Genomic DNA, 26,446 nt, shown 5'->3' on the forward strand with positions numbered 1-26,446 from the left:
CGGAGGCGTGAGGCGGCGGCGGGGCCGGGCGGCTGGCGGCGTCAGGCCCGTCCCTCAGCCGCGGTACCTGCGCCGCTCGGCCACGTGAGCGCCACATCACCGCGCCTTCAAAGTCAGCGGCCACACAGAGGGCAGGCGGTGGTCGCATCCCGCCCCCCTGCCGAAACCCAGCTCCACCTCGGCGGCCCGGCCCGGGGCTCAGCCGGCCCCGGCTCGGGAAGATGCTGCAGTCGCTGGCGGGCAGCTCCTGCGTGCGGCTGGTGGAGCAGCACCGCTCGGCTTGGTGCTTCGCCCTGCTGGTGCTGGGTTACCTGCTCTACCTGGTGTTCGGCGCCGTGGTGTTCTCCTCGGTGGAGCTGCCCTACGAGGACCTGCTGCGCCAGGAGCTGGGCAAGCTGAAGCAGCGCTTCCTGGAGGAGCACGCCTGCCTGTCGGAGCAGCAGCTGGAGCAGTTCTTGATGCGGGTGCTGGAGGCCAGCAACTACGGCGTCTCGGTGCTCAGCAACGCCTCGGGAAACTGGAACTGGGACTTCACCTCCTCTCTTTTCTTCGCCAGCACCGTCCTCTCCACCACGGGTAAGGGAACCGCGGGCCAGGAGGCCTTCCGGGGAGGCCCGGGTGGTTCAGGGGTTGATGTGGGGGCGGTCAGACTTGGGGGACGGGGCCTGCCGCCCCCCCCCTCACGCCCAGGGCCGAGGGGCTGGTGCGGGGCCGGCCGGCCCCGCACCAGCCCCTCGGCCCTGGGCGTGAGGGGGGGGGCGGCTGTTGTGCTCCGGAGTAATTTGAAAATGTTGGTGCGTTTGAAAATCCACCTCTTTCTACGAACTTTTAAATGCTTTTAGGGGTCGTCTTAAGCTTTTTTTGGTGTCCATCGCGTTTCTTTCAGGCCGAATGGGGGTGGAGGGAGCGCACTGCTAATCTGGGTGTAATAGCGAAGTTAAATTTCAGTTTCATATTTTACCGTCAATTTCGGTTTAACGTTTGCACGTGAAAGACTAAAACAATAATGCTTACTCGCTTCCAAATAGCAATTTTAACTGGTGTTTTGAAAAGCTCGAGGAAGCATTCCTTTGGCTGTAGTTTTTATAAGGGCTTATTTTTACAGCACTTGGTTTTCACATGAGATTGTGGTGGGCAGCCTTCTGGTAAAGGATGGGTGCAGGCATTTGTGCTGAGAAGCTGGGATGTGGTGACCTGAATGCGCCCCACTGAAATGAATAACAAAAGGTTTCCCGAATAAGAAAAGCTTTAAAAGAATCACCCTAAAATTAGTCCAACTAGAGGGCTTTGAGTCTTGGCAGTGCATTGAGACTACTAGAAAAGATGCAATGCTTTGTGCCTTTTTTTTTTTCTTCCCTAAAAGAGCATTCTTTCTATTAAGGGAAATATAATCAGCTGATATCAATAATGACACTTAATAATTTACGTGATCTTATTTTGGTGCTTCCTGACTGATTTCAAACAGACAATGCTTGTCCTAAAAATAGTTGTCATTGAGTCTACAGATCAGGTTGTGTGCTTGTTAAAAGGAGGATGGTGTTTTGAAAAAGTAAAATAAGGTTATGGATGTCCTCGTATCACCTCTCCCACTCATCTTAATAACTAGAGTTGTAAGAAGAAAGTGGCATGCTTGTGACAATTAGGCGCTTTCAGTGAATAAATTTCCAAACTTTGATCAATGTATAGTAATAATAATGGTGAGAAAGGTGAGAAAAGCGTGGAATTGTGATAGTACTTCAGCACTTAGATTTTTATTTTTTTTCTTTTTATTTCAGTAAAACAATAAAGCACTTTAAACTTAAGGTGCTGGACTGATCTTACGACGCCTGTTTCCATTCCTAATCAATCACATTTTGTGGTACTGTAAAATGTATATTATTTTGTTCAGGAGCTATTTTTGTATTAAAGTTATTTTTTCTATAGAATAATAACTCGCTTTTTTTTTAAAAAAAGAGGATGTTAAAAAAGGTCTTGCTTTTCTCTTTATTTTTTATCCAGTGTCATGTATGTAACTTAATTTTATTGGCCCGACAAAATTCTAATCCACAATCCCTGCAGTTTATTATTTTTGAATCTGGCAATATTGATTTCAGATATGAATCAATTAAAAAAAAAGTTCACCATTGGGAAGTGGGGATGGAACTATGTCAGTAACACTTTAACACTGCCTGCTCAGACATAGGTACAGGATGTTTGGGTTTGGTGGTACAGTTCCCGCAGAGATATCTCTTTCCCACTGCACATCTGCTTAAGGGCAGGGCGTAAGCTAGCCCTGCATGTTTAGCTGATTTGATCATAGAGGCCCTACAAGGAAAGTACTGAAAACACAAGGTACTATTGTCCAAATTGAAAACATTTTAGAAAACTCCACTTAAATGGCATATACTTAAAAAGCACAGAAGTCTGAAACATGTGTGTTATCATTATTTCTGTGGATTTCAGAAACTGAAGTTTATCTAGTCAGCAGAGATGTAATAGACCAGGCATCAGATGGTGCTATGTCCTTCTATGTCCAATAGGCCTTTGGGTTGGGCACCTTTTAACAAAATCCATCTGTTTCTTGGTTTGTGCAGTGCCTTTTAGTTTTACTTGTTTCCTTTTTAATATAAATAAGAACTCGTACAAGTAGACAAGTATAAATCCAGACTAGTATACTATGTCCAACACTTGCTCAAGAAGAACTTCTTCTCAGAGCACATAGATTTCTGGTGAGGTACATGATTTTCCCCCTAATTTACTCTGCAACTGTGCAAGAAATCTTTCAAGTCTTTTGAAATGATCATGGAAATGAAAGACAAGCAAGAAGCTGAACCTATGCCCAGTCATCTCAAACAGCTGTTTGGAAGCATTTGAACATTCGGAAAATGCTGCATTGGTACAAACTGTACACCTGAAACTCCTTCTCTTTGCTAAGTATGGCAAGGACAAAAGCAAAAAAGAGAACCCTGGTACTATTGGTAGCAGTTGAGGGTTGTTTCTGTGCTAGGAGAAGTGAAATGAAATTGCAGGGAGTTCTCGGGTGTACCTTATGTTCAGCTGACTAATTTGTCATTCATCATGTAAATAAATGCACACCTACCCCGTGTGCAGAGGACAAGGCTTATTTCACAGTTGTTTTGTTTTCTATATAAAGCACATAGGAAAAGTATTTAATTTTAGCATCGCTAACTTCACTTCTTGTTCCCTCCCATCCTTATTATATTCTTTGGCATCTTACCAACTAGAGAAAGTCTTTGAAGAAAATGATAAAGCCAGTTAAGAATTTGGAAATATTCTTAAATGGAGTATGCAGAATAAACACAGGGAAATTTTTGCTGAAGGCAATTTATGTTGCTGCATACATAGACTGTCACAGGATTGTTACAAGCTGCTTCAAGGACGGGCAAACAAAGGGCAGTGACATGGACTGGGGATGAGGCTTCAGCAGATTATGGCAGTGACTGGCAGCAGGTTTCTTTTCTAACAACTTTATTCCTCCCTGTGCAATTTAAGCAGTCATGCAGATTGCCATATGAGCAGGGTATAAGGGGAAGCATTTGGTCATTAATCATTGACAACGTAAACACTAAGAATATACAATTGTGTGCATTTAAATAGCATCTGTATTGGTAACTCTGTAATTATGACCTTACACACATCTGTGGTCATTGCTTATCTCAGTGCTAGGTGTTGTGAATGATCTTGCTGAAGCAGTTGTTTCTGGTTGGCTTTGTTGTGGGGCCACCTGTATGTGGTTTATTTCTGACAATTAAAAAATGAAGTAATTTTTTGTGGTTGCTCTCTCAGGTAGTGTGTTTCACTATTCTTGGCATGCTGTTAGGCTATAAGATCTTATCCCATATTGGTGTAATATGGGAATACTGCACTACATGAGTTGTAAGCAGAATGAGGTAAAAAAAAGAGAAACTTATATTGGTTGTGTTGCAAGATACAAAGGGTAAAGTGGCTTCTGTTGTTTGAAGGAAAGGAGATGCCAATTTAGGAACTTGGGGCCTGTAATTTTAAGTTTATTTTTGGAATGGGTCTTCTCAGTGTAAGGATATCCCATGGCCTTTTATGCAAAAGGATCACAAGTCTTATTCTGACTCTCCAGCTGTATTTTTTGCCTCCATCACAAACATGACTGTAGGTTTCTTTTAACATTTGGATACCAGAGGGATGCTGAGAAACAGCTGCTTTGGATCCTTCTCAGTCATGACAGAGTTAACAAGATACACATTACAAGGAAGCTAGCGTAGCCTTGTCCTGATCTCGGGATTTGCAGAGGAAGAGTGAGGAGAAGTTGCATCTTTTATGATGGCAATGTACATTTTTAATTTTTTGGTTGAGGTCAGGCTGGACTCTTAACTGAGTCACAGGAGTCAAGACAGTAAGAGAAGAGGGGAGAGGGCTGATAGTGTTCAACTGTTTCTGAAACCCACAGTGTGGTTATCTGCAAGCTGGTTAGTGAGTATCAGCATCTTTTCCAGAACTTAGCCTGTACCTGTTTCAGTGTTGATGCTGAGGTTGCAAGGATGTGTTGTGATGCTGTGTTGCAAGGAATGACACCCAAGATCCATGATGTACTGAATTAGTGTTTCTCCTTGCTGTATTCTGAAGAGAATAAGGAACATCTATGCAGCCATTGTAGCTAAAAGCTGACAGCGGCTGTTACCTTGAAACTGCTTGGTTGAAGGACTAGTAAAGAAACAATATGGCTTTCAGGGGAAGTTTTGCATTCAAGTTATGTAGGTTATATGGATCTTACTGGCAAGCCCAATGAGGAATTAATATAAATGTGTATATAATTTGATTCATAAGGATGTTCTCTGTTAGGTGTAATTCTCATAAGCATTGCTACTGATAATTTGCAAGAGAAGCTAAACTCTGCCTTCATGAAGGTTAACAGGCTGGGAGATTGTACTGGAGTTGGTGGATGTACTGCAAAAGAAGGTGCAGTCCATATGAAGGCCATGGAGAGAGAAACATGTCAGTCTCCATCATTTTCTCCAAGTTCTTCTGTCAAGAAGTGGTCTTTCTAGCTTTTCTTCCTTCTCACAGGAAAAGGCCCCACATCCAGTGCATATATAATGTGCAGTACAGATCTTAACAAACCTGTGGAAGATAAGGGAATGCTGTGAAAGCATCATGATGTCTTTGTTATGCTCCAGTCTGAGATTCATATGTTCTTACAATAGAGCCTTGGGGTGGAAGAGGCTACTTGGGTCTTGTACATCTTATGGAAGAATGTGAATTTAACTTTATTAGAAAGAGGATAGTTCACAAAGGCTTAAAGAAAAGCAGAATTTTTTGTCCCATACTTGAATTTAATGTAAAACACATATTTTATTTTGCTGGCAGGAGAACATGCAGCTTGTGTCCATGGGGATGTCTGTATTAACTCATTAATAGACACCAAATAAATATATTTCATAATTCATACCTAATGTATGTCTAGAGATCTGTCGTGAGATTCTCTGTTGCCCCTTGTATGAAAATGAACAAACTTTGTGATGGTTTAAACTTGGATCAGTCTCACTAGTAGCCACCTCTGACTCCAGCAGAAAACTAAGCTTCGTTGTACTACAACACTCGCAGATCATTTAAATACGTGTGACAAATTGCACCTATTCATCAGGGTGGGGATGCGGAACTTTGGGAAGGAACTTTGTTTCTCTTTCCAGAGTTGATTGTTACTTAGCAACCACATCCACTGGAAAAGGTAATTTTCTGGGGATGATCTAGGAGACAGAGTGAGATTGTGTGGCGCTCTAGAACAGAGTGGCTCTTATACTGGAGTGCTTCTAAGAAAAGAGGTAGGTTGAGAAAGATGCCAGAGGAGAAGGATTACACTCAATAGATCAACTGTTTGGGCACTGACTTAGCACATGAAAAACCACATTTTTTTTTTTTCCCTGCTTTGCTTGGAGGAATTTGAACCTGTGCCCAAGGAGAGTAGTTGAATGCTACAGGGTGTTCTGGGACAGGTTAGTCATAGCTGATGTCCCATTCAGGATAGATCAATAGACTGTCCCGGAACCAGGCATCCCACTTCTCTGATTAAGTTGTATAAACACTAAGTGAAAGAGTCATTCTGTCTGCCTGTGTGTCTGCTTTCTTCTCAGGGAAAGTTGCTGTATTTTATATACTTTAGAACAGCTCCAGACTTGCTGCTGTCATATTCTAGTCTGGCCCCAGTGTCTCCTGGGATGCGGGAGGTTTCAGTTGAGTTCTGTTTAATGCCATTCTCAAGATAAAGATTTGAACTAAGGTTTTCTAGCTGTGTTGAGGAGGAGGAGGCACAAAGACTACCATGAAATTTAAGACCAAAAAAGAAGGGCCTTAAGTTAAAAAAACCAAACAAAACAACAACAAAATAACAAACCAAACAAACCCCCCCCCCCCCAACAAACCAACCAACCAACCAAAACCAACCCAAAACCTAAAAAACAAACCTGCCAAACACACAAACCAAAAATCTTTTGTCTGAATATTGCAAAAAATACCCATATTTGTCCAAAATTAATGCTAGTAAACTCTTGGGGAAATGTATTAGGCTCTGTGCTTCAAGACAGAAGCCACTCTTTAGTTACCAGAGATGAAAGTCACAGCTGACAGGCTGGGCACATTATCTCTTGCATGTCCAGGACAAAGGGACAAAGTTCTTGTTTTCTCTGCTGAAGCAGGTGGTAGCATAGGGGAAACCTGGTTCTGTCCTGTCCTGTGTTCCAGGCAGGGTGGCATTTCCTGGTTTCTTAGGTGAGCACAGCAATTATCTGTGCCAAACTCCTGCTTGTGCTTGCTGAAACAAAGGTGGCATGAGTAGCTCTAATCCAATGTTTATGGTTAACAGGCCAATGAGTAGTAAAAACCATGTCCTGGCAGAAATCAGAGAAGCCATGGAGTAGCATGACTGAATTACTGTTTGGAGCAGTGCTGGCTGCTGACAGATAGAGTGTCTCTTGCATGCATTCTCCTAACTGTTGTGTCCTGCTGTTTTACCTGCCTTGCTAAATTCCCTGTGATGAGGAGCCAGCCCAGCAGCTCTCCAGAGCTGAGGGACTGCAACTGCTGCCTCTATAGTCCTTCTGTGTCAGTTCTAGGGTCGTTCTTTCTCTGCTGAAATACACACAGACAAAACAAAAAATTGCAAAACCAGTCCATTTAACTTAGTATGATAGACAGAGTGTAACTGGGCTCAGGGCTTGGTTAATAGTATTCTGCCCTAGGCTTATTAACTGACTAATATTTGTAAATGTTAGCTTTGCTGTTTCCCTTTTTTTTTTTCCTAATTTAGCAATGTTAAAATTATTTGCTGTTTGTCGTAGACAGATTACATGTCCTCCTGTTACTCTGTTATTATTTCTAATTACTACTCAGGCTTTATTTTGGTTTGTGATATTTAAATCTGTATTGAAAGGAAGAGAGTAATCTCTCAAAAGCCTTTTGTAAAGCTGGAATTTTTATTACCATTCTACTGACATCTCCAAATCAAATCCTAAGCTCAAAGTTATATACACTTTCAGAGCAAAACTTCTAATACTTATAAATCAAATCCTGCAGTTACTGACCATTGCTGAGTAGGATTTTCTCTTTTATGTAAATGTAATTTAGAAGTCTTGTTTCACTTTCAAATGTGTAGTTTCTCCTGTTTATTTGTTTAGCTGTCTTTTGTTCATTTCACTTTGGCCCACTGCATCATTGTTTTAACAGTCTATGGTTTTTTGGATAGAAGAATGTAATAATCTATGAAGAAGTGTCTACTTTAGCCACAGCTCCAGGTTAATTTTAAAGTAGGTAACGAACTGCTAAACCATATGAAGACCAGGATATTTCTTGGCATGTGCAGAAGTGGATTTCTAGCAATTTGAGAAAAATGAGTATACCTACAAGAGTTTTGATGCCTTCAGGATTAAAAAATAGCAATAAAAAGTTTCTTGGGAATTAGCTACCTAAATTTCTGCTGTCTTTCTGGATCTGACCTCAGCTGCCTGAAGGTTATGGTATTTGTACAAAATCCAACTGAAGTCCTAGAGTAGTTACTGATGATGACTCAGAAGACCTTAAGAGAAATGTGTCCATTTGCTTTTTTTAAGTGAAGAACCTAGCTGAAACCATAAACAGATTGTGCTTCTTATGCGTACAAAACAGTGATGTGGTTAAGACCAGGACTGAAAGGAATGAATGAAGCAAAGCTTTTCAAGAGGTTGTGCTTTAGAAAATGTCAGAGTGACTTTTGCAAGAGCATACAGATTTTTTTCTCCCCTGGAAAGAAAAATATAGACATTCAACTCTTAATACAGAGTATGAAACTTCCTTGCAGGAAAAACACATATGCATAGAAGTGGTACACCAGCTGTCACCAGATCCCAAACATTTACTAACTGATGCTTCCTGGGCATTACCCTAGTCTGTACTCTAAACTGATTCTGTGCCATACCTTCTGAAGCTGTTTAAGCTATCACAGTATCTTTGAGGAACTGGGGGAGTGGAGATGCTGAAGCAAGGAGGTTGCTTAGGCAGCTGAGAGAGGCAGATGGGTTGGGAAACAGGTTTTGCCAGTGGAACAAGCCAACCCAGTAGTTTGCTGAGTATTGCTCTGCTTGTGTGTGAGAAAGTGAGGCTGTGCCCTCTGACAAATGGGTATACCATTTACCAGCAGAAACTTTAACAGAAGTTTTCCATCTTTCTCCTGAAAATGGTGAGTCCAGACTGTTGTAATGCTAACAGGGAGTAAAAGCTTTCTGCATCTTTTTACTGACCTCTACTACAAAGTGAAAATTTCTGGAATAACCAGAATTTCTATGCAGAATGTTTTCAAGCATAATTTAACACCTTTGCAAATGCAGCTTTTGAGAGAACTGGTACCATGAGTATGGGATTTCATCATGTCTTTTGTTCCTTATGCATTTCATGTTCCACACACTGAATGTATTTTCTGAAGGTGTTAAAAATAACTCCAGAAGCTGAAATGGGAAGGCTAAAATGTACCTCTGAATTTCATCCTGCATGTAGTGTCTGAGTACTTCCTTTAGCTTTCAATTATTTAAAGACTGTTAAAATTGAATCAGCTAAATACCCTTAAATTCTTTAACAGTAGCCGCTTCACAAATGGCTTCTAAGAGTAGAAATATGAGTTGTTTTAAGCGTGTGGGGAATCAACCAGGATTAGATATTGAAATGATAGGGTTAAGACATACATTGTACTATTCTTTACTGTCGTGGTTGAGACGGACAAATGACGTGGAGCAAGTTCTTAAGTCCAAACAGCAGTCTCCATTTATTGCCACAAACACCTTTTTACATAGTCTTTACCAGCTCATGTGTCTTTTTGCTATTGGTTACAAGTTGCAGTAGTAACATCTCATTGGCTAATTTTGCTATAATCTGTGATGGCAGCACTGGCATGTTTTTACCTTAAAGCCTGAACTGAGTGGTCTCTTATGTGACACTTGATCTTTTACTTTCTCTGTCCTTTTAAACCTTCATAGCACACTCCGAACACTTATTTTGCTTGGATGAGCTTTTAAAATGTGATTGGCAGTTCTTAGATGTTGAAACAGGCCATAACTAGTGCCAAAGTCCAGAGGCAGGCTAGAGTAGGTATCCTCCTTTGTTTAGAAGTTTGAAATGGGTTTGTTATTTCAGAGACACCAAATGCAAAGGCAAAGCAAAAGGCAAAAGATTCCAATTTCACCTCCTCACCCATAGGCTGAGATCATACTATACACCAGGGGTGTCAAACTCATTTTAATTGGTGGCCACATCAGCCTCACAGTTGCCTTCAAAGGGCTGAATGTAATTTTAGGACTGTATAAATGTAAGCACTCCTGTGTATATACCCCTGTTGTACATGATTTTAAAGACAGCTATAGTGGGGAAAAAAAACCTTGTGCTCAGAGATCTCAAAAAATTAAGTAGCTTGGATGTTTAACTCTTGGAGAATTCATTGTACAATCCTATAAATCTTACTTCATAAAAGGGGAAAAAGAGCCCCAAAAATCACTTGTTTTGTGTAAGATTAATGTGAGAAGGCCATGAAATCTCTACTCTGTATATTATTTTATTAGCTATTTACCCAACTATGTGCTATGCAAGAATGGCATAGACCTTTTCCTTTGAAGCCTACAGCCTAAAGGAAATGAGAAAACCCTAGAGCGAAACAGCGAACTTCCATCTCTTCTAGAGTTTTGGAAGCTCTAGGCTGTATGATTTACTAATGGGCAATTAAATTTTAAACACTTCACAGCATGTCTTGTTACTTATTTTCATGGCTATATATTTATTTAGTGTTGGAATGCTGGCTCAGCAGTATAGCAGAAATGCCTAGGGCTCAAAAATGTGTCATTGTGTTACTATTTGAAAGGAAGGCCCTAGCTACTGTAAACTGTGATACACAGAAATGAATGCAAAATGTTTTAAATCATTTGAATGGTATGAAGTGCTCTTGTGTGAGGGTAAGAGATTAAATAATTTACCTCTGTGCATTTGCATGTGTGTTGAGAAGTCCAGGCTGCCAACCTGGCTTCTGGATCACTGCTGCATCTCCAGTTGGGCAAGCGAAGAACTGTGAACGGTACATGATGTTGCGCTACATGAATCAACAATCTGTGCTGATGAGAAAAAGAGTATATCTATGGGCAAACTCCTGCCATAGTTCATTATTGGAGTTATTATGCTTTTACATCCTATCTATAGTACGAAGATAAATCTTTAATCTCCAGTCATATCTTTTAGTGTAGCTATTTGTACTAAGTGAAGCCAGCTGAATGTTCAGGTCATGCTTTCTGGGGGTAATTGCCACCTGACGAAGTTTCATGTGCTGCTTTGAGGAAAATGTCATTTCCACTAGAAGTTATTATTAGCCATCAATCTCAACCAAAGCAAAAGACAGAAACTCTCTCCACATCTAAAGCAGAAGTTTGAGATCCAGGTTTTAGCCTTGCATTATAGCTTGTCCTTAGATGCCATGAGGGAAATGGCGATTATCTTTCACATTTCTGAACCACCTTTTATCAGTAGATCCTGAAGCATGTACTTCTTTACTGATTAGAGCCCTTTTATTGTGTTCTGCATTTTGCAAGATTAGAATGATACTTCCATATGTATTTTGTAAAAGGATGAACTAAGACAAAAACAGTTGTGGAAGGTCATGTAGGAGCCATTAGTATGGCTGAGAATAGGAGCCTGTGAATTATGTTTTGCAGTTCTCTGCTCCTGCTGCTAGGCTGTGTTCCTGTACAGTAAGCTGATTTCCCATCCTGTGGATGCACTTCAGCATGCTTTCACTTTCTTGCATTGCATATTCTTTTCTTTTTTCCTTTAGTAATAGCTTTTCTGCTCAATAGTATTAGAGGAAATTGCAGCTACTTGAATAGAGATTTACAGAGGCCATATTGAAGTGTGCAATACACGTTTCTGTATCTTTCCTTCAGCGGAGGCTCCAGAAGTATTGCCGCTCCCTTCTAAGAAATTGCTTGGTTGTGTACTTTATGTAGAAAACAAACTAAACTTGAGTTAGTGCAGCGCACATAATCTACCAAATGCGTGGGTAGTCTTTGTGGGAAGAAGGCAGTGTTTGCACTGCTGTAGCATGCTGATTGGCTTTCCCTATGTCTAGTAAAATGTTTGCTCAGGTTGATGAAAAACTACACGGGCTGAGCCTACCTAACAGCTCTGTCAGCGGAAGGAAGATGTCTTGGACTCCTGATTCCAACCTTGTGGTCCAACCTTATTCCCTGAGCTAGGGCTGTTGCCTCCTGCACACAACAGTAAGCCAATTCAGTTTTTCAGACTAGAAGAAAAGTTTTCACTTTCTGCTGGATTGATTTGCTCTGAGTTATTGCAGTCAGGTAAACTAAAACCAATGCAAGAGGGGGTAGACCCACAAAGAGAAAAGGATCTTCTTTCCCAGCAGTAACTCTGGGATTAGATTAGGCATTTACGTAACAACTTGGTGAAAGCACTGAAAGAATCAAATGCATGGCCAAATCAACAACAGATGCAAGAAAGGAGCTGGGAGCTGGCAACCTAAGAACATGTTTCCTGCAATTATAATGTATCTGACAGTTGCTAGCTGCCCCTTGTAGAGGAGGATTACTTCAAGCAACATTAAAATGACAGCTAGGACAGCTGAAAGAATTTAACAGGACTACCCTTTGTTAATACAGATGCCACCACTGAGATAGTTCTTTCCGGTATACCTGAGGTACCCATGTGTCAAGGGGAACTTTATTTTTAGCCACTGGGTAAGTAGTGTTAGGTGATAAATTGCATAATCTTTGAAACGAGTAAGGAAGTGACACAGTCATACTGTTCTGTTTAGTTTCTGTAACTAGTTTACAAATTATGATAATTGACAATTAGAAGAAATTGAATGTGTGCATAGGGTCAGATACTTAAAAATAAATTCCTCCCTTGAAAAGATGTGTTAACTATCAATTTAAACGTTGGTGGTTCAGGCTCTTCAGTGCTAAGGCCTTTATTTTGGAATTACCAACCATTTTACATTCCATCTCCTTTTATATTGAGGTCTGAGAGATGCCACTGACAGCATCTCACTTTCCTTAGTCACAGGTTGAATCAGTCCAGCTTTTTCCATGTTTGTCACAGTCTGAAAATGCAAACACTGACAGGAAGGTGCTGAACAAGGGAAACCTTTGTATGATTCAGTCTTCAGCCTGGATGATTGCTAAGTGTTTCTGATATGTGTGCTACCTTAACATAATCAGATTTAAGGAAATGGAACTCAAATATATTGGTCAGTATTGACGGTCTTTGGCTGACATGATGGGTCCAGAATTGTGACTGGGCACTTGGACATTTTTGGTGAATCATCCTACTGATTAAATGTTGCCCACTTTCATTATATGCAGGGCTATCTTGTTCTGTCCTTGAAGTTAGAATGATATATTTTTCACTAGGAACATCATCCTATAATTGTAAGAATTCTGGAAACATCTAATATCCCACCAAGAGACATTTCTCTAACAAACTGAAGAGATGTTCACAGCTTTAAAATAAATTGCCATTGATCTAATCAGGCAATATAGTGTGTGAATACCACACAGCATTTAAGTTGCTCTGTCTGTATCTTTACATTTCTGGCTAAACATCTTTTATCTGTAGTTTGCCTTTCTAAATGCTACATCAATATTTCTTAATAACCCCTTCTAGATAGTTAAAACCATCTACATGATTCTCTTGTGAACAGAAATAGTATGTGCAACTACAATGCTCTTCCTTTCCTGTACTAGTAGAACATACAGTTGTGATTATCTTGAGTATCCTGATTCCAGTGTAACTAATACCATTTATGGTCCCCACAATTAGTGTTTGCTATGCGGGGTGTCCTAAACATACAAATGATTCAATAGGACTAGTGTATCTGTAAAATTCACTTGAGGTTCAGTAAGCTAGTTCTCACAACAGCTGAATTATTTCCCCATTGGGCCTTGCAAATTAATGTTCTATTTTGAGCATAAAACTGTGAGTATATTCAGATGGCAGACTACCATCAAGCATCATATGTAGGACACTGATTTAGACTTTAGAATAAGCCATTTCATCTAAAAAGTGTCTCACTTTGGCCTTTGTGTAAATATGGCCTTTTAATTATGATTAAGTTAGAAATAAATATTCCAGATGTAAAAGTGGAGACCGATGCACTTCAGTTGTGTGTTTTTATTAGTTGCTTTAGCAATTTTTATTGTTTGTGTTAAATTTATTTGCTTCTATTTTGCTTCATGTGCTGTTGAATTCTTGTTTCTGAGAAACAGCTATTAAAACAAAAGATAGAAATAGAATTTCTTGCCTAGAATGCATTATGATATCTGATTCCAAGATACTTCAGTATCTCATATGTAAATCAAAGACAGGTAAGGACTGTGTGTCTTCCTCAGCCAGCCAAGGGAGCTGATGCTAGTAATTTCCCCAAGTTCCACATGTTAAATCGGTAACATGATTAGAAGTATAAATTCCTATTCCCCTGCTATATCTAGTAGATAACAAATTCTTCCATGTGAGGTTGCATTTTAATGAAGAGGTTGCTTACAGATTTGATTTTAACTCCACAGCATGAAATGGCCTAGTTTTTTAATGTTGTGTGATAATTCCTTACTGCCCACAATACCAGTTTCATTTACTGTTTTCGTGCTCTGTTCTTTCTGATGGTGCAATAAAGCAATTTTTGTTTCAGAAGCGGAGGTGGGAAGCATACTAATTTGCAGCTGGTTGTTTCTTTTTATTCCCAGATGGTAGGAAGAACAACTGTAACTCATTTCAGTGCAAGAAATGATAGATTAGACTAGATAGGTATTCTTTACTAATTGAACACATGATTAAAGCACTGCAGTAAGTGCCACTGCAACACATTCAAAGCTTTTGACACATCCCAAGCTGCATTTGAGATGGTAACAGATGCAAATTATCAATTTTTAGAAACCTCTTCCTAGTAAACTGCACCAGACTTCAAGCTGAGTACCATACTGCACAGGTGCTGGGCTCAGCGGTGGCAGCTGGCACATCCCTGTGGTGCACTGTGGATAAACAAGGTCCTTCAAGTGGTGAGAGGCTGAAGTAATTCATTACTTCAGGAAAATTTGAAGATGTGGGGAGAGAAAAAGTTGTGGCATGAAATGAAGCCATGGTTCCAGACATTTTCTGGAAGGAAGAAGCTCCACCTCTACCAGTCTCTTCAGCTTCACTGCTAATTAGATGCTAAATACATCTTACCTGCTAAATGAACTTTTCCATAGGTGCAGGCTGCCATATCTAAAGATGAAATCTCAAAGCATTACTGTTATGTAAGATGTATCATCTCTATGCTGCATTCAAACTGGAAGTCTCATCTTGCTCTTTACCAAATTATCAAGAAAAATGAGAAGATCACTATCATGGACAAACTATGGACTAAATCTAGTTAATAATGTGAATTTTCTTTCCTAATCTCTCTGCCAAATCATTTTCCATGTTAAGATTTTTCCTACATTGAATATTTAAGGCTGTGAATCCCAGGAAGAACAGTAGAAAGGCTGGTACCCCACCTCTTTCAATACCTTGAAGTTGATGTCGAAGTTCTTAAGAAGGTTGTTAATGACCTGTTTCACTGACTGCACGTTGATCTTGGTGATCAGTGGCTTCAAAAAATCTGTTATTGTGGAAATGCTGCTGCACATGAATTGCTAAACATCACAGTGCAAAAACCCTCAAGACCAGCACAAAACCTAGTCTTGTTTTCTAACATTTCAGAGGACTACAAGTAAAGCTTTCCTAATAAAGCTCATTCGTATTTATCTTTTATCAAATTTAACTTTGAGACTTAGAGTTTGTTCTATCAGGAAAGATTCATAATAAAGCAGTCTGTGGGTGGGACCCCTACTTTGAAACAGATTTTTGACCATCTGTTGCCTCATGGGCAGGTAAACCCATAGAAGAATAATTGGAATTTTCCTGATGGAATTCTCAGAGCAGCCCTCAGAAAGTCTCACCTTGCTTTTGGCCTGTTGGTTGGATTTTATTTAGCAGACTTTTATAATTTTCAATATATTTTTTTCTCCATTGAAAAATGAATCTGAGATTACAGCGAAAATAACTGTTGGAACAAGGTACATGTTTCTTTACTTTGCTAAATCTTCAGTAGAAGCAGGGCTAAAGATGTGATGTTTGCATTTTGGGTAGGTATTTCCAGAGATGTGCTGTTATTGAGAAGTCTGGGGATGGGGAGGGAAATCCCAGCACCAAATGAATCCCGGTTTGATTGCAGTTTAACCCTTATAGAGTCTTAAATCCAGGATAATACTGTGAGAAACCAAAGTCTAATATAGATTTAAGGTTGTGAGGGGGGTTTTTGTTTGTTTTTGTTTTTCTTTTCTTTTGTTTGTTTTAAAAATACTGTTAACTTAAAAACAACAACAAAAAAACCCAAACAGCAAACTCAGAAATGCATGTGTATCTCTTGGCTATCATCTGTGATAGAAATAAAGCCTGAATGCTTTGCCACAGATGTTTAGCAGATCTCGGTGTGCTGAATGCACTTGCGTATTTTAGTCTTTGCTCCTGCCTTGAGCACAATGTGGATCTGTGCACACGTGGAGGATAATATGTGCCTCACCTGGAGTACTGACACCCTTGTCTTCCACATGGTAGGTCCCTTGTTGGTGTCAAGCTTTTGTAGACTGTGCGGGAGGGGCCTAACAGTTCCCTTGGGTTGATGGTGTCTACTTTGCTCATACATAATGTAGCCAGGTGGGATTAGCAACATGGAGTGTCAGGCCTTGGCAGGAAAGAATGCTATCATTTTCCACCTAAAGTAATTATCTTTTGAGTTGTGTTTCCCTCCGATACTTTTCTTGAAAAGGGGTAATATTGCACCAAACACTAGCTAATAATCATCTCGGATGTGGAAGGGACATACTAATTTCTGTACCTACTCTTTTGTCTGCACTTGGTCCCTGTGCAGTGGATTCCATCTACGGCTGTGCTGATCTAGCACAACATATCCCTCTGTTGTGTGGTATCTTCACTGAGCACTTCTGTACAACTCCCCCATATGGATCTTAACTGCTGCTATGGGAATGACTTCATCATTACCATCACTGCTATATGGTTGTCATGTTTTTCACTTCATTAAATAGGAACTATGGGTAAATACTGGCTAAACCAGCAGTTGTCTAAGTGGTCAACATGTTACTGCTTGCTAGCCATTCAATATGCCCAGCAGGTTGTAGTCTTTTTATCTGGTGCGAATTGTCTTGCATGGTGGTGATTGATGATGGCAATTCAGAAACTATAACTGAAAGTCTTTCCTACAGAACATCTGGAGCCCATCAGAAATGTGGAAGCCCACTTCACACTTCTGGTTCATACTTGTAGAGCAATTGTGGAGTGTGCAGAGTAGATTTCTTTTTGATTGAACAACCTGAAGCACACACTCTTGGAGAGCAGTGAAGCACACCTCAGCTGTTACTGGGCATCTAGTCTTTGTGAATAGAGTAGAGCAAATCTGAAGTAAACCCTGGCTTCCCTAAATATAATGATGAATTTAGGTCTATATTACCACATATTCCACTCTACAGACCTACATTTACTGTGCTGTAATAATACTAATGTAAACAAGGTAACTTTTTGTGTGTGTATGTGTGTCTGTGTTTTGTTGGTTTTGGTTGTTTTTTTTTTTTCCCCTGTTGCTATACTTACATTCTAGTAGCCAAAATAATTGGTTATGGGTAGGAATTAGCAGATAATTCATCCTTTAAGTAATATGACCAAATGTTGCTTTTTTTCATTACATTCATATGAGACTTACAGAGTAAGATCTCAGCTCCCGTTGCAACCAAACTACTTTCATGTTTTAAAGAACAAGTTTTGCTGACAAGCCCAACAACACAAAACCATTTTCTTCATCATGACATCTTGTAATTTCTCCTTCTGTCTTTGAGACATGAACAGTATAAAAAAAATGATCACAACTTTAAAAATGGAAAATTACCATCTATAAATATATAATTTCCATGGATCCACCTGCACTGACTACAGCTTTTCTCTTGCTGATTGAAATGACAACAGGATACTTGTACTGCTTTGTTTTGTCACTGAAACTTGATTGGAAAACGTTCTTAACATGCATTTTTATATTACTGTTTGTGGCTCACAAGGGCAGCTAACTCACATGTGGAGCAGAGCAAAGCTATTTTTATCAGTCTTCAAGAACATGTTTTTTTCCTAGTTTGAAAAGCCATGTCTATATTTTCATCTCTACATGAGAGAAAATATTTATAATAATATGAAGGTATGTCAGAATTTGAAGAAAGAAATAAAAGGTTATTTGTGCTTTATTGTCGTTTATCCTGAATATTCAAAGTGACAACAGTTCCTCATGCTGCATAATTGGTACAGAAAAAAATTGAATTGGAAAGAAATGCCCAGGCCACAATGTCAATATTCCCACCTCCTATATCTCACATTTAGATATAAAGGTGCACAGCAACCTTAATATTGTACAGGGTACAGAAACTTCTCCGCATACAGACAATTCTCCAGCATCAGCAGCTAGGTTGGAACAAAGGCAACAACTGTCTTAATGCATCTCCTAGCTGGAAATAAAATGAATATTCCTTGGAGATCATAGAAATGGGTTAATGGTGAACATGAATAATGTAAGGATTTCTGTTCCGTAATTTTGGAATTATAGACGTTTTTTTGGAACATGCGAGTTCCCAGGACTGCTAAGCTGCAGAAGGGGACAGCATGTGTTGCTCTAGAAAATTTTAAGTGCACTTAAAATAGCAAAAAAAGATATAAGAGTTCTTGTTACAAACAAACTACTGTAGTTTTCCTATAGTGAAGATAATAGATATGTACATAATGTATGTATTTATTCTGATCTTGATGGTTAAGCTCATCTGGAAAGACGTAAAGCACTTTCAGTTTTCCTTGCATAAATTATGGTGAAAGGCACACCAGCAACACATCCCAGTGGCAAAGAGGGCTAATGGTATCTTGTGCTGCATTAGGAGCGTTGCCAGCAGGTTGAGGGAGCTGATCCTTCCCTCCTACTCAGTACTGGTGAGGCCACATCTGGAGTGCTGGGTCCAGTTCTGGGCTTCCCTGTACAAAAAAAGATATGGAACTACTGGAGCGAGTACAGTGAAGAGCCACAAAGATGTTGAAGGGACTGGAGCATCTGTCCTGTGAGTGATGAGAGAGACTGGGACTGTTCAGCCTGGAGGAGAGAAGGGTCAGGGGAAGCTCATGAGTGTATGTAAATACCTGAACAGGTAGGTCAAGCAGTGATGATGCCATATAGATGCTGTTGTGTTGTACAGTGCCCAGTACCATCTCGTTCTTTTCTACCTTTCTGTTTGTGTCCACTGGTTGCCTCATATTTTTATATGTTTTGAGGGCAAGAAAATATTTTTATTCTGTTTTGGTAATACAATAACTGAAAAGCATATCAATGGTAGTGACATTTATTGTGGGATATGAAATAATTTCATACCAGTTTTAGTTTAGCTTTAAATATTTATTAATTAATTCTTAATGCTTATTAAATTTATTTAAAAATGTTATTACTGATTTTTTAAGTGTATTTCTATATGGGTAGTTATTTGTTTTATCTATATAGAAGTAATTTTCCACCATAAGGGCCACCCTGTGTGTAGGTGCACTGGTCAGTCAGAGCTTTTGCAGTCCTTTCATGTGGGACTCCCAGAGAACACATGGAGTTCGGATTGGGCTTACTGCAGGAAAGGGGATAACTTTTCTGAGAGCTAAGAACATACTTAGTAGGAAATTGAAATCATTACCCTTTCTGCTCCTTGCATAAGATCTTGGGTATGTTTATTTATTTATTATTAGCATTTGCCACACTTTCTGAACGTGGATGTGTTACATGTGAATATGTAGCTATATCCACTGTCACGCTGGTTATTTAGGCTGACCCAGATCATATTCATCAGAACAGGAACTGAACATCAGTGTTTTGCCAGCACTGACACAAATCCTTGGACAGTTTTAAACAATACCAAATATAAGACCATAAAGCAAGCTGTTTATCTCAATGTATTCAGATAAACGGTGTGGAAGTATCCCTTGTCCTCATTCAAACATTTTCCCCAGTTCCATTTCTCAGCGTCCCCTTTTTCCAGCATCTTTGGATGCAGCTTCCAGCGTGGTTTCTTTGGGCAGCTGAAATCTTGCTTCCTGTGCGGGAACAGATGTGGCAAACTTTGTATGGTTTGCAAGATATAAATGTTCTGACATACAGCTGTTCTGGCAGAAATTGTTTTGAAACGGCATTTGAACACAGAAGCCAATATATCCATGCCATTGGCTTGATTTCTTGGGTTTGGATTTTGCTGACAGCCAACCAGACTACTCATACAACCTTATTATAAAACTATGTTCAAAACCATTTCAGCCTTTCTTGGTGCAACAGGTGACATTGTGAGCCTGTTATATGAACTGATTCTTTCTGAGGCAACTCCAAACCCAGCTGGCAAGACAGTTCGCAGTCTTTGGCTTCAATAACTGGTGGCAGCAAAGGACAGTCTCAGAAGCAACTGAAACAGTGTACTGTTAGTAAATACATGCAAATTAGTGTGGTGGACTTGTCATTTTGGAGAAGATCAAATGCTCATTGTTAATTTAATTGTTTAAATCTGAAGGTACCACTTCCATTCTACTAAGGTTTGAGGGATATATTATTATTGAAGGGAGCTGGAATAGCACCATATCTCCTCAACTAGAAGTTTAAATCACCCTTGCTAGTCTTGTGTGAGGAGGAACCTAATGAGTGTTTTCTTTGGTGGCAAAACTGGAACTGGTTTAAGAGCTTTCTGCCACACCCTTCATCACCTCTCTAATTATGCCAATGCAACTCCTGAGGACTTCACTATAAGCTTTGATTAGTGAAATGAACTGGGTTTCAAACTAATGTCTTCCCCACTTTCCTTTTTTTTTTTTTTTTTTTTTTAATCCAGATAATTTCATCAACTCATTTTACGGCACCTTCTCTTCCTCCCTCCTCCAATGCACCCAAAACCAGTTCCATTAGTTCAGCTGAGGAGGCAACAAAACATAACATCCAAATGGATCTCTTCTGCTTAAAAGTGCCCATCATAGTGGCATTTTTCATCCTCCTTTCTGCCACGTAGGGTAGCTTATCTCAACCTGGCTAGAAATCAAAGTTCTCAAGTTTGTATAACAAAACTGTTGGGAACTTTTAATTTTTACCTCTTTTTAACATATAACTCTGTTTTAATGTCTTGTTTTAATGATATTGCGCCGTCCCAAACCTCTAAGAGTTCTGAAAAATCTTTTCACAGCAGCACAATGCTACTGTTTTGCATATTTTTAGCTATGGGCCAGTTTTCATGTATGTTTACAGTCCTTTAAATTATTTTTTCTATCTGTATTGCAGGGAAGAAAGGCTTATGTGCAATGGTGTACTAAAAGGCAGGTTAACTACCTGCCTATCAGCCATCTTTAAAGCTTATCCTTCCCAGTGCACACCCGGTAGAAGTAGAAAAAGCAAAATACATTTTCTGAAAGAATTTGATTCTGAGCAGATACCTTGGTGCGTGTAGATATGCTGTGTAATGCAGCACGTCTTTTTCTAATTTCTTTCATTCTGGATGGTAGGTGACAATTGCCTGCAAATTTATGACCCAGTCAGCTGCTGTACTTTACATAAACTTCCTAATCAGCTACTTCAATCATAATGTTGGTTTGAACTCTGCAGGGCATGCTTCTGGTCACTTTGGTTCCTGCTGTGCTTTTTCTTGCAATAGAAAAAATGCTTGACACTTGTGATCTCTCTTACCTCATGGATCTATCGTGACCTGACGTTTCCTTTTTATCATGGAAGATAATAGACCAGTTATGAAAAAGGATGTATTTCACTGTTAAACACAGTGGAAAATGTCAAAGATTTATAAAAGTAACAGTGTAGAAATTATGTAAATATTATCATTGACCTTCATCATCGTATTCCGGTGAGTCATGTTATGCTTGGAAGGAATGAAAGATTTTTGCATAACTTTAATACATAGCACATGATTCACTTCGTCTATTGGGGCGTTTTGAGATGATGAGCAGACATAAAGGGCTGACTTATCTTCAGGGACCTGACTTAAATTAGGAAAGGGATGAGCTTGCCTGTCGTGTTGTGCCACCATGTTGGGGTTGGGTGTTATGACTCTGCAATTGGAATGGGCGTGTCGGGGAGGACACTGGTTGTGCTGAAGATAACACACTCCCAGCCCTGAGAAGCTCAGTGGTGTTGTAACAGGTCACCTGGGGCTAAGGGGACCTGAGCTAGCAGTGGCTTGACAAAGCCAGTGGTAGGAAAGAGGCACAAGAGCACCTGGCAGAAGACGACAGATGACACAAAACCACTGACTGTTTAAGTCATGAAGGGAGGGGAGTGAACTTTAATGCTGGGGACAGTGGTCCCTATTCATGAGAGCAGCTCATGAGAGCAATCATGGACAACTGATGCCTGGGGATGTACCAGAGGGGCAAGAGAAAGAGCCAATGTTGCAGCCACCATGCACACCTTCCGGTTTTCATCACCGTAGCCTGGGAGAGGCTTTTTGGGGGAAACTTTCCCAAGGGCTGTGGCACCTCTGTTTGCCATTGGTTGCCTCATCTGATGTCAGATCCATTTATGACATTTCAACACGAGCTCTTCAGGGCAACCTCTGGCAACTTCTGTGTGGAAGTCCAGGCACAACACAGAATTGCGACACCTCTGCACTCTGGCACTAAATGCTCAGTTCAGGGTCTGGAAAGACCTGTAAGGTGATGACTGTTTCTTAACAGATAGAAGACCAATTAGTGAGCTACAGGGGGGACTGAACTCTGAAGAAAGAGAAAGAAATTGGTCCAAGATTGGTCCAAGCAATATCTGAGAAGGATGAAAGTAGAAAACACCCAGTCCCAACAGATGCCAAGTTAACACAGGGTGGAAGAGCAGTGTGACGTGCTTATACACAATACTGGGTTTGATGTGGGCTGTTATGAGTTGTACATTCTTGTAAGCTACCTAGAGAGTCTGGTAAACCAAGTCTAATGGTATTTAAAAGTGGAGGTAGAAAACTCATCTTACCCATAATATGATGATCAATGCTGCATATTTCTCTACAAAGTGATCTAACAGGAACAATTACACACAGGTAAGACAGAAGAGAAAATAACTAAAAGAAGAACTTACAAGAGGGTTACAAACCACTGAAAAGTATAGAAAAGTCATGACCAAGACTTTTTAGAAAGATACAAGAGCAAAAGACTGAACTTGAACGACAGCAAATGGAAGAGTAGTTTATGGAACATGTAATTGACCTCACTCACAGTACCAAGATCAATGTAAAAGATTTAAGCATTTTAAATGATTTTTTTCATAAGCATTTTTGTAGACTATGATGACATTCAAAATTACATCAGAACAGATAAAGACATCTTGAATATTTATATAATCTTATAGCAGTAGAATTCCTGCTCCAAGTCATAAGACAATAAATGACTTTGAAGGAAAAAAGTCCTATGTGAATAGAACTGAAAGCCAACTGTCTGCATCTTGTGGGGTTTTGCTTTTTGTATAATCAATCAAATATGATCTGTCTCAAGACACCAAGCTAGATGGAGCATTGATCTTATTTAATTTGGCAAATACTGCTGATCTCGCACACATTTTTTTCTGTGAGCTTTTTTGAAGGAATTATACCTCTAAGTGCCTAATAGACAATAGAAGGGATTGTATGTAATATCCTTTTATCTCTGGTGTCACTTTGCTTCTGAGTTTGGGCAGGTTATCTGAGGGCTTGGGTTTTCGAAGGTCAGTGCTTTTAAACAGGTGATTGTTATCGGATATATCGGATATATTACTTTATACATACGAAAATACAGCATTCAGTGAATCTTGGATGTCTTCATAATCAGTAACACAGTTATCAGACATGGTACATGGACAATTTAATTCTAGTCACCCATAGCAAGTCTCCTTGATAGAATACAGAAATGTCTTTGTAAGTAGTCTCATATTTGTGAGACTCTTTTTCTCATAACAAAAAGAATATCTTAGGATAGCAATTGAAATGCTTCTGAACATGCTGGTTTCCACTGAAGAAGGCAACTTGGCATATGTTTTGTTATCTATTATTTATGTAGAACTAGCATGTGGTAGGTACTTTATGGAGGGGTTATAGAAGGGAATTTCCCTGAAGAAGTACAGAACAACGGAAGCTACAAACAGGTGCAGCAGCAGAGATGGAAGGCAATAGAACGCAAGTGTCTGAAAGCAGACTCAGAGTTATCTCCTGCCTCGGATCTGTAATTGCCTCTCTTTAAATGTATGGCTGTGTTGGTTTTTTTTAATGGCTTTTGTACACTGATGACTAAGATTATAGGCATTGTTAGGAAAAGTCACATAAGCAATTTCATACTGCAAAAAAATATGGATCTTTTTCCTCCCCACTTGCCGTAGCCTCATTGTGACTGTTTTAGCTCAAGTTTTTCAATGCAGTTATTCCCAGGCACTGACTCTGTATGCTGTGTAGCAAGCAAACATTGACCACTCATCCATTGCTTTTGGAAGAGGACATCTTCTTACTGCTGCTGGTTGAGTGGACCATATATTCTCTCCTCAATCTGAAACTACTGCTCTGTAGTATTATAGTTCCTGTAATTGTTAGTAGCTGAGGAGCAGATACACGGTCCCCTCAGCTGTCCCTTGAGCAACGTTTAAACCTCAGCAGAAGGGCAGAGCAGACCTTAGAAGGTAGCGTGTAGTCCAGGCATCTCAGCTAATTCTGTGAATTGGGAAAATGTCCAAGGGGTTAACCAGGCAGGCTAGTCTGAGCACCTGGTTTAATATAACCTTGTTGCAAACTTTGCTGTAGTAAAGTCTTTCTCATTCTACACTTCCCTCTGAGTCTGGGTGCACACTCTGTAGCACCTGGAAGGGTAATGTCTATCCTTCAGAAGGAATTATTAGAGAAGTATTGGAGAGGTAACAGAACCCTTCCTCACCAAGAAATGAGCTGATTGCTGCCTGGGTCCCCACTGAGGCCAGAATTAAATCATCATCAGCCTGCTCTGTGCATAATGAACTGACAAAAGTGTTAGGGGTTGGTTGGTTGTTTCTTTTGATTGGTTTTTGGTGGTGTGTTTGGTGGGGGTTTTTTTGTTGTTGTTTTAATATATGCATGATACAGATGTTTGAGTTCAAATTAATGAAAGCATGGATTCATTGAACATTGCAAATGTGTGAAATTTAAGATCCTGCAGCTTACAAGGAACTTTCTAGACCTGCAAGCTCAATTCCTGCTTGTCACATATAACCTCATGGTATTGCAGCATCCATAAAATTACTACTCTTCATCAGGCTCCATATTAAACATAGCTGGGTTCTTTGCCCAGTTCTGAAAGTGGATGGCTGCTCCAAAACGCGTCTCTGAAGCTTAAAAACTTTTTTCTCATTTCTGGACTAAATTTATTCATGCTACATCAAAGCTCTTTGTTTGTGTGGCAATATTATTCTTCATCTAAAGCATTTCTTTTCCCTTGGTAGTACTTGTATGCTGATGCGTTAACAGGCAGATACTATATCCCTTTTCAGCCCCTATTCAGCTGTGCTGAGGAAGCCAACCACTTTTATCTTCTCATAAAATAATTTCTGTTCCCCTGATGGTTTCAGTAACATTTCTCTGCTCCTCTTCCAGCGTGAATTAATTCTTTAAGTGCAGATATACAGAATGAAGTGGATTAGTCCAGATGAAGTCTGATCTGCATCTTAAATTACACGCCTCTAGTTGTGCTTTATTGAAGACACCATGATGTGGTGGAGCATTGCAGTTGCCTTTTTTGTGTTTTTGTCACATGGATCAGTTTTAGATATCACATGGATCTGCTCAAAGCACACATCTTTCTTTTCTTCCAAATTTACAGTTGATTGGCTGTCCTGAAAAGCTTTCAGGAAAACTAACCAACTGGGGCTGGATGTGAGATAGGGAAAAGACAGAAAACAGAGAAGGAGAAAATGGTTAGTTCTTGAAGTAGGGGAGTGTCACAAAGGTTGTTCCTTGTAGGCTTGTGTTGGGGCTTTGTGCTGTTCAACGTATTCATAAATGACCTGCAAGGGCGAGGAAACAAAAAGACACAAAATTATTTAAGTCAGTAAGGGTGATGGAAGAGCTGCAGGGCAACTGGGCAATAAGATGGCACTTGAAAATGAGTGTGGATAACATGTTAAGTGATGCACGCAGCAAAACCAGCCATAGTTTCACATATGAAGTGATGGTGTCTGCACTGGTCAATCCCCAGGTACCTCTGAGGGGCAAGATCCTGGGGTTCTGATAGACAGGGCCAAGAAAGTGTCAGCTCAGTGGTAGTCACAAATGCCAATCAAGTGTCCAGCATGATTAGGGATGGAGTAGAACACGAAGTGGGAAACCTTCCCTGCAGCTTCATGAGTCTGATTCAGCTGTGTCTGGTATGCTCTGTGCAGTTCTGGTTCTCTTATCTCAAAACAGATAAAGCAAACAGAAGGTGAGCAAGGAAAGAAGGCATTAATTAATATGATTTTCTGAGGTTCAAAAGACTGAGATTGGGTAAATTATTCATAATGTCATTAAAATTCAAATACAACTGAAGTTTCCTGTCAAGTGAGCTAACACAGAGAAACTACGTCTAATGAATTTCTTCTCTACGACTTTGTTGTAATGCCCATCTTTTGTTTTCTGGAAGTGTCTCTATGCATTTTAAATAAAATGAACATTTCCTTTTCTTACTCCGCTGGTGCTTCTACTGTTAAATTCATTAATGTAGAGGGGAAATACCTTGTGTTCATATAAAACCCGAAAGGGCTTGCAGAGCAGCTGGTTTCACGGGGAAGCAGGTATGCAGAGGTATGCGTATGTGGGGCTGCAGAATTACTAGGGCCTGTCTGCCCTTGCTTGGTTTGATATTG

General features: G+C 39.9%; 1 protein-coding gene across 1 annotated transcript in view; it reads left to right on the forward strand.

The window, feature by feature from the left end:
• Nucleotides 1-221: 221 nt before the first annotated feature.
• Nucleotides 222-26,446, forward strand: part of KCNK1 (potassium two pore domain channel subfamily K member 1) — a gene marked incomplete at both ends in the record, with an annotated part of 30,691 nt that continues 4,466 nt past the window's right edge. The window contains one exon of the mRNA XM_080342325.1: nucleotides 222-576. Within this exon, the coding sequence (XP_080198451.1) occupies nucleotides 222-576 (355 nt within the window). The remainder of the gene's footprint in view (nucleotides 577-26,446) is intronic.

Source organism: Nesoenas mayeri (genome assembly GCF_963082525.1).
Source record: "Nesoenas mayeri genome assembly, chromosome: 3".
Taxonomy (NCBI): Eukaryota; Metazoa; Chordata; class Aves; order Columbiformes; family Columbidae; genus Nesoenas; species Nesoenas mayeri.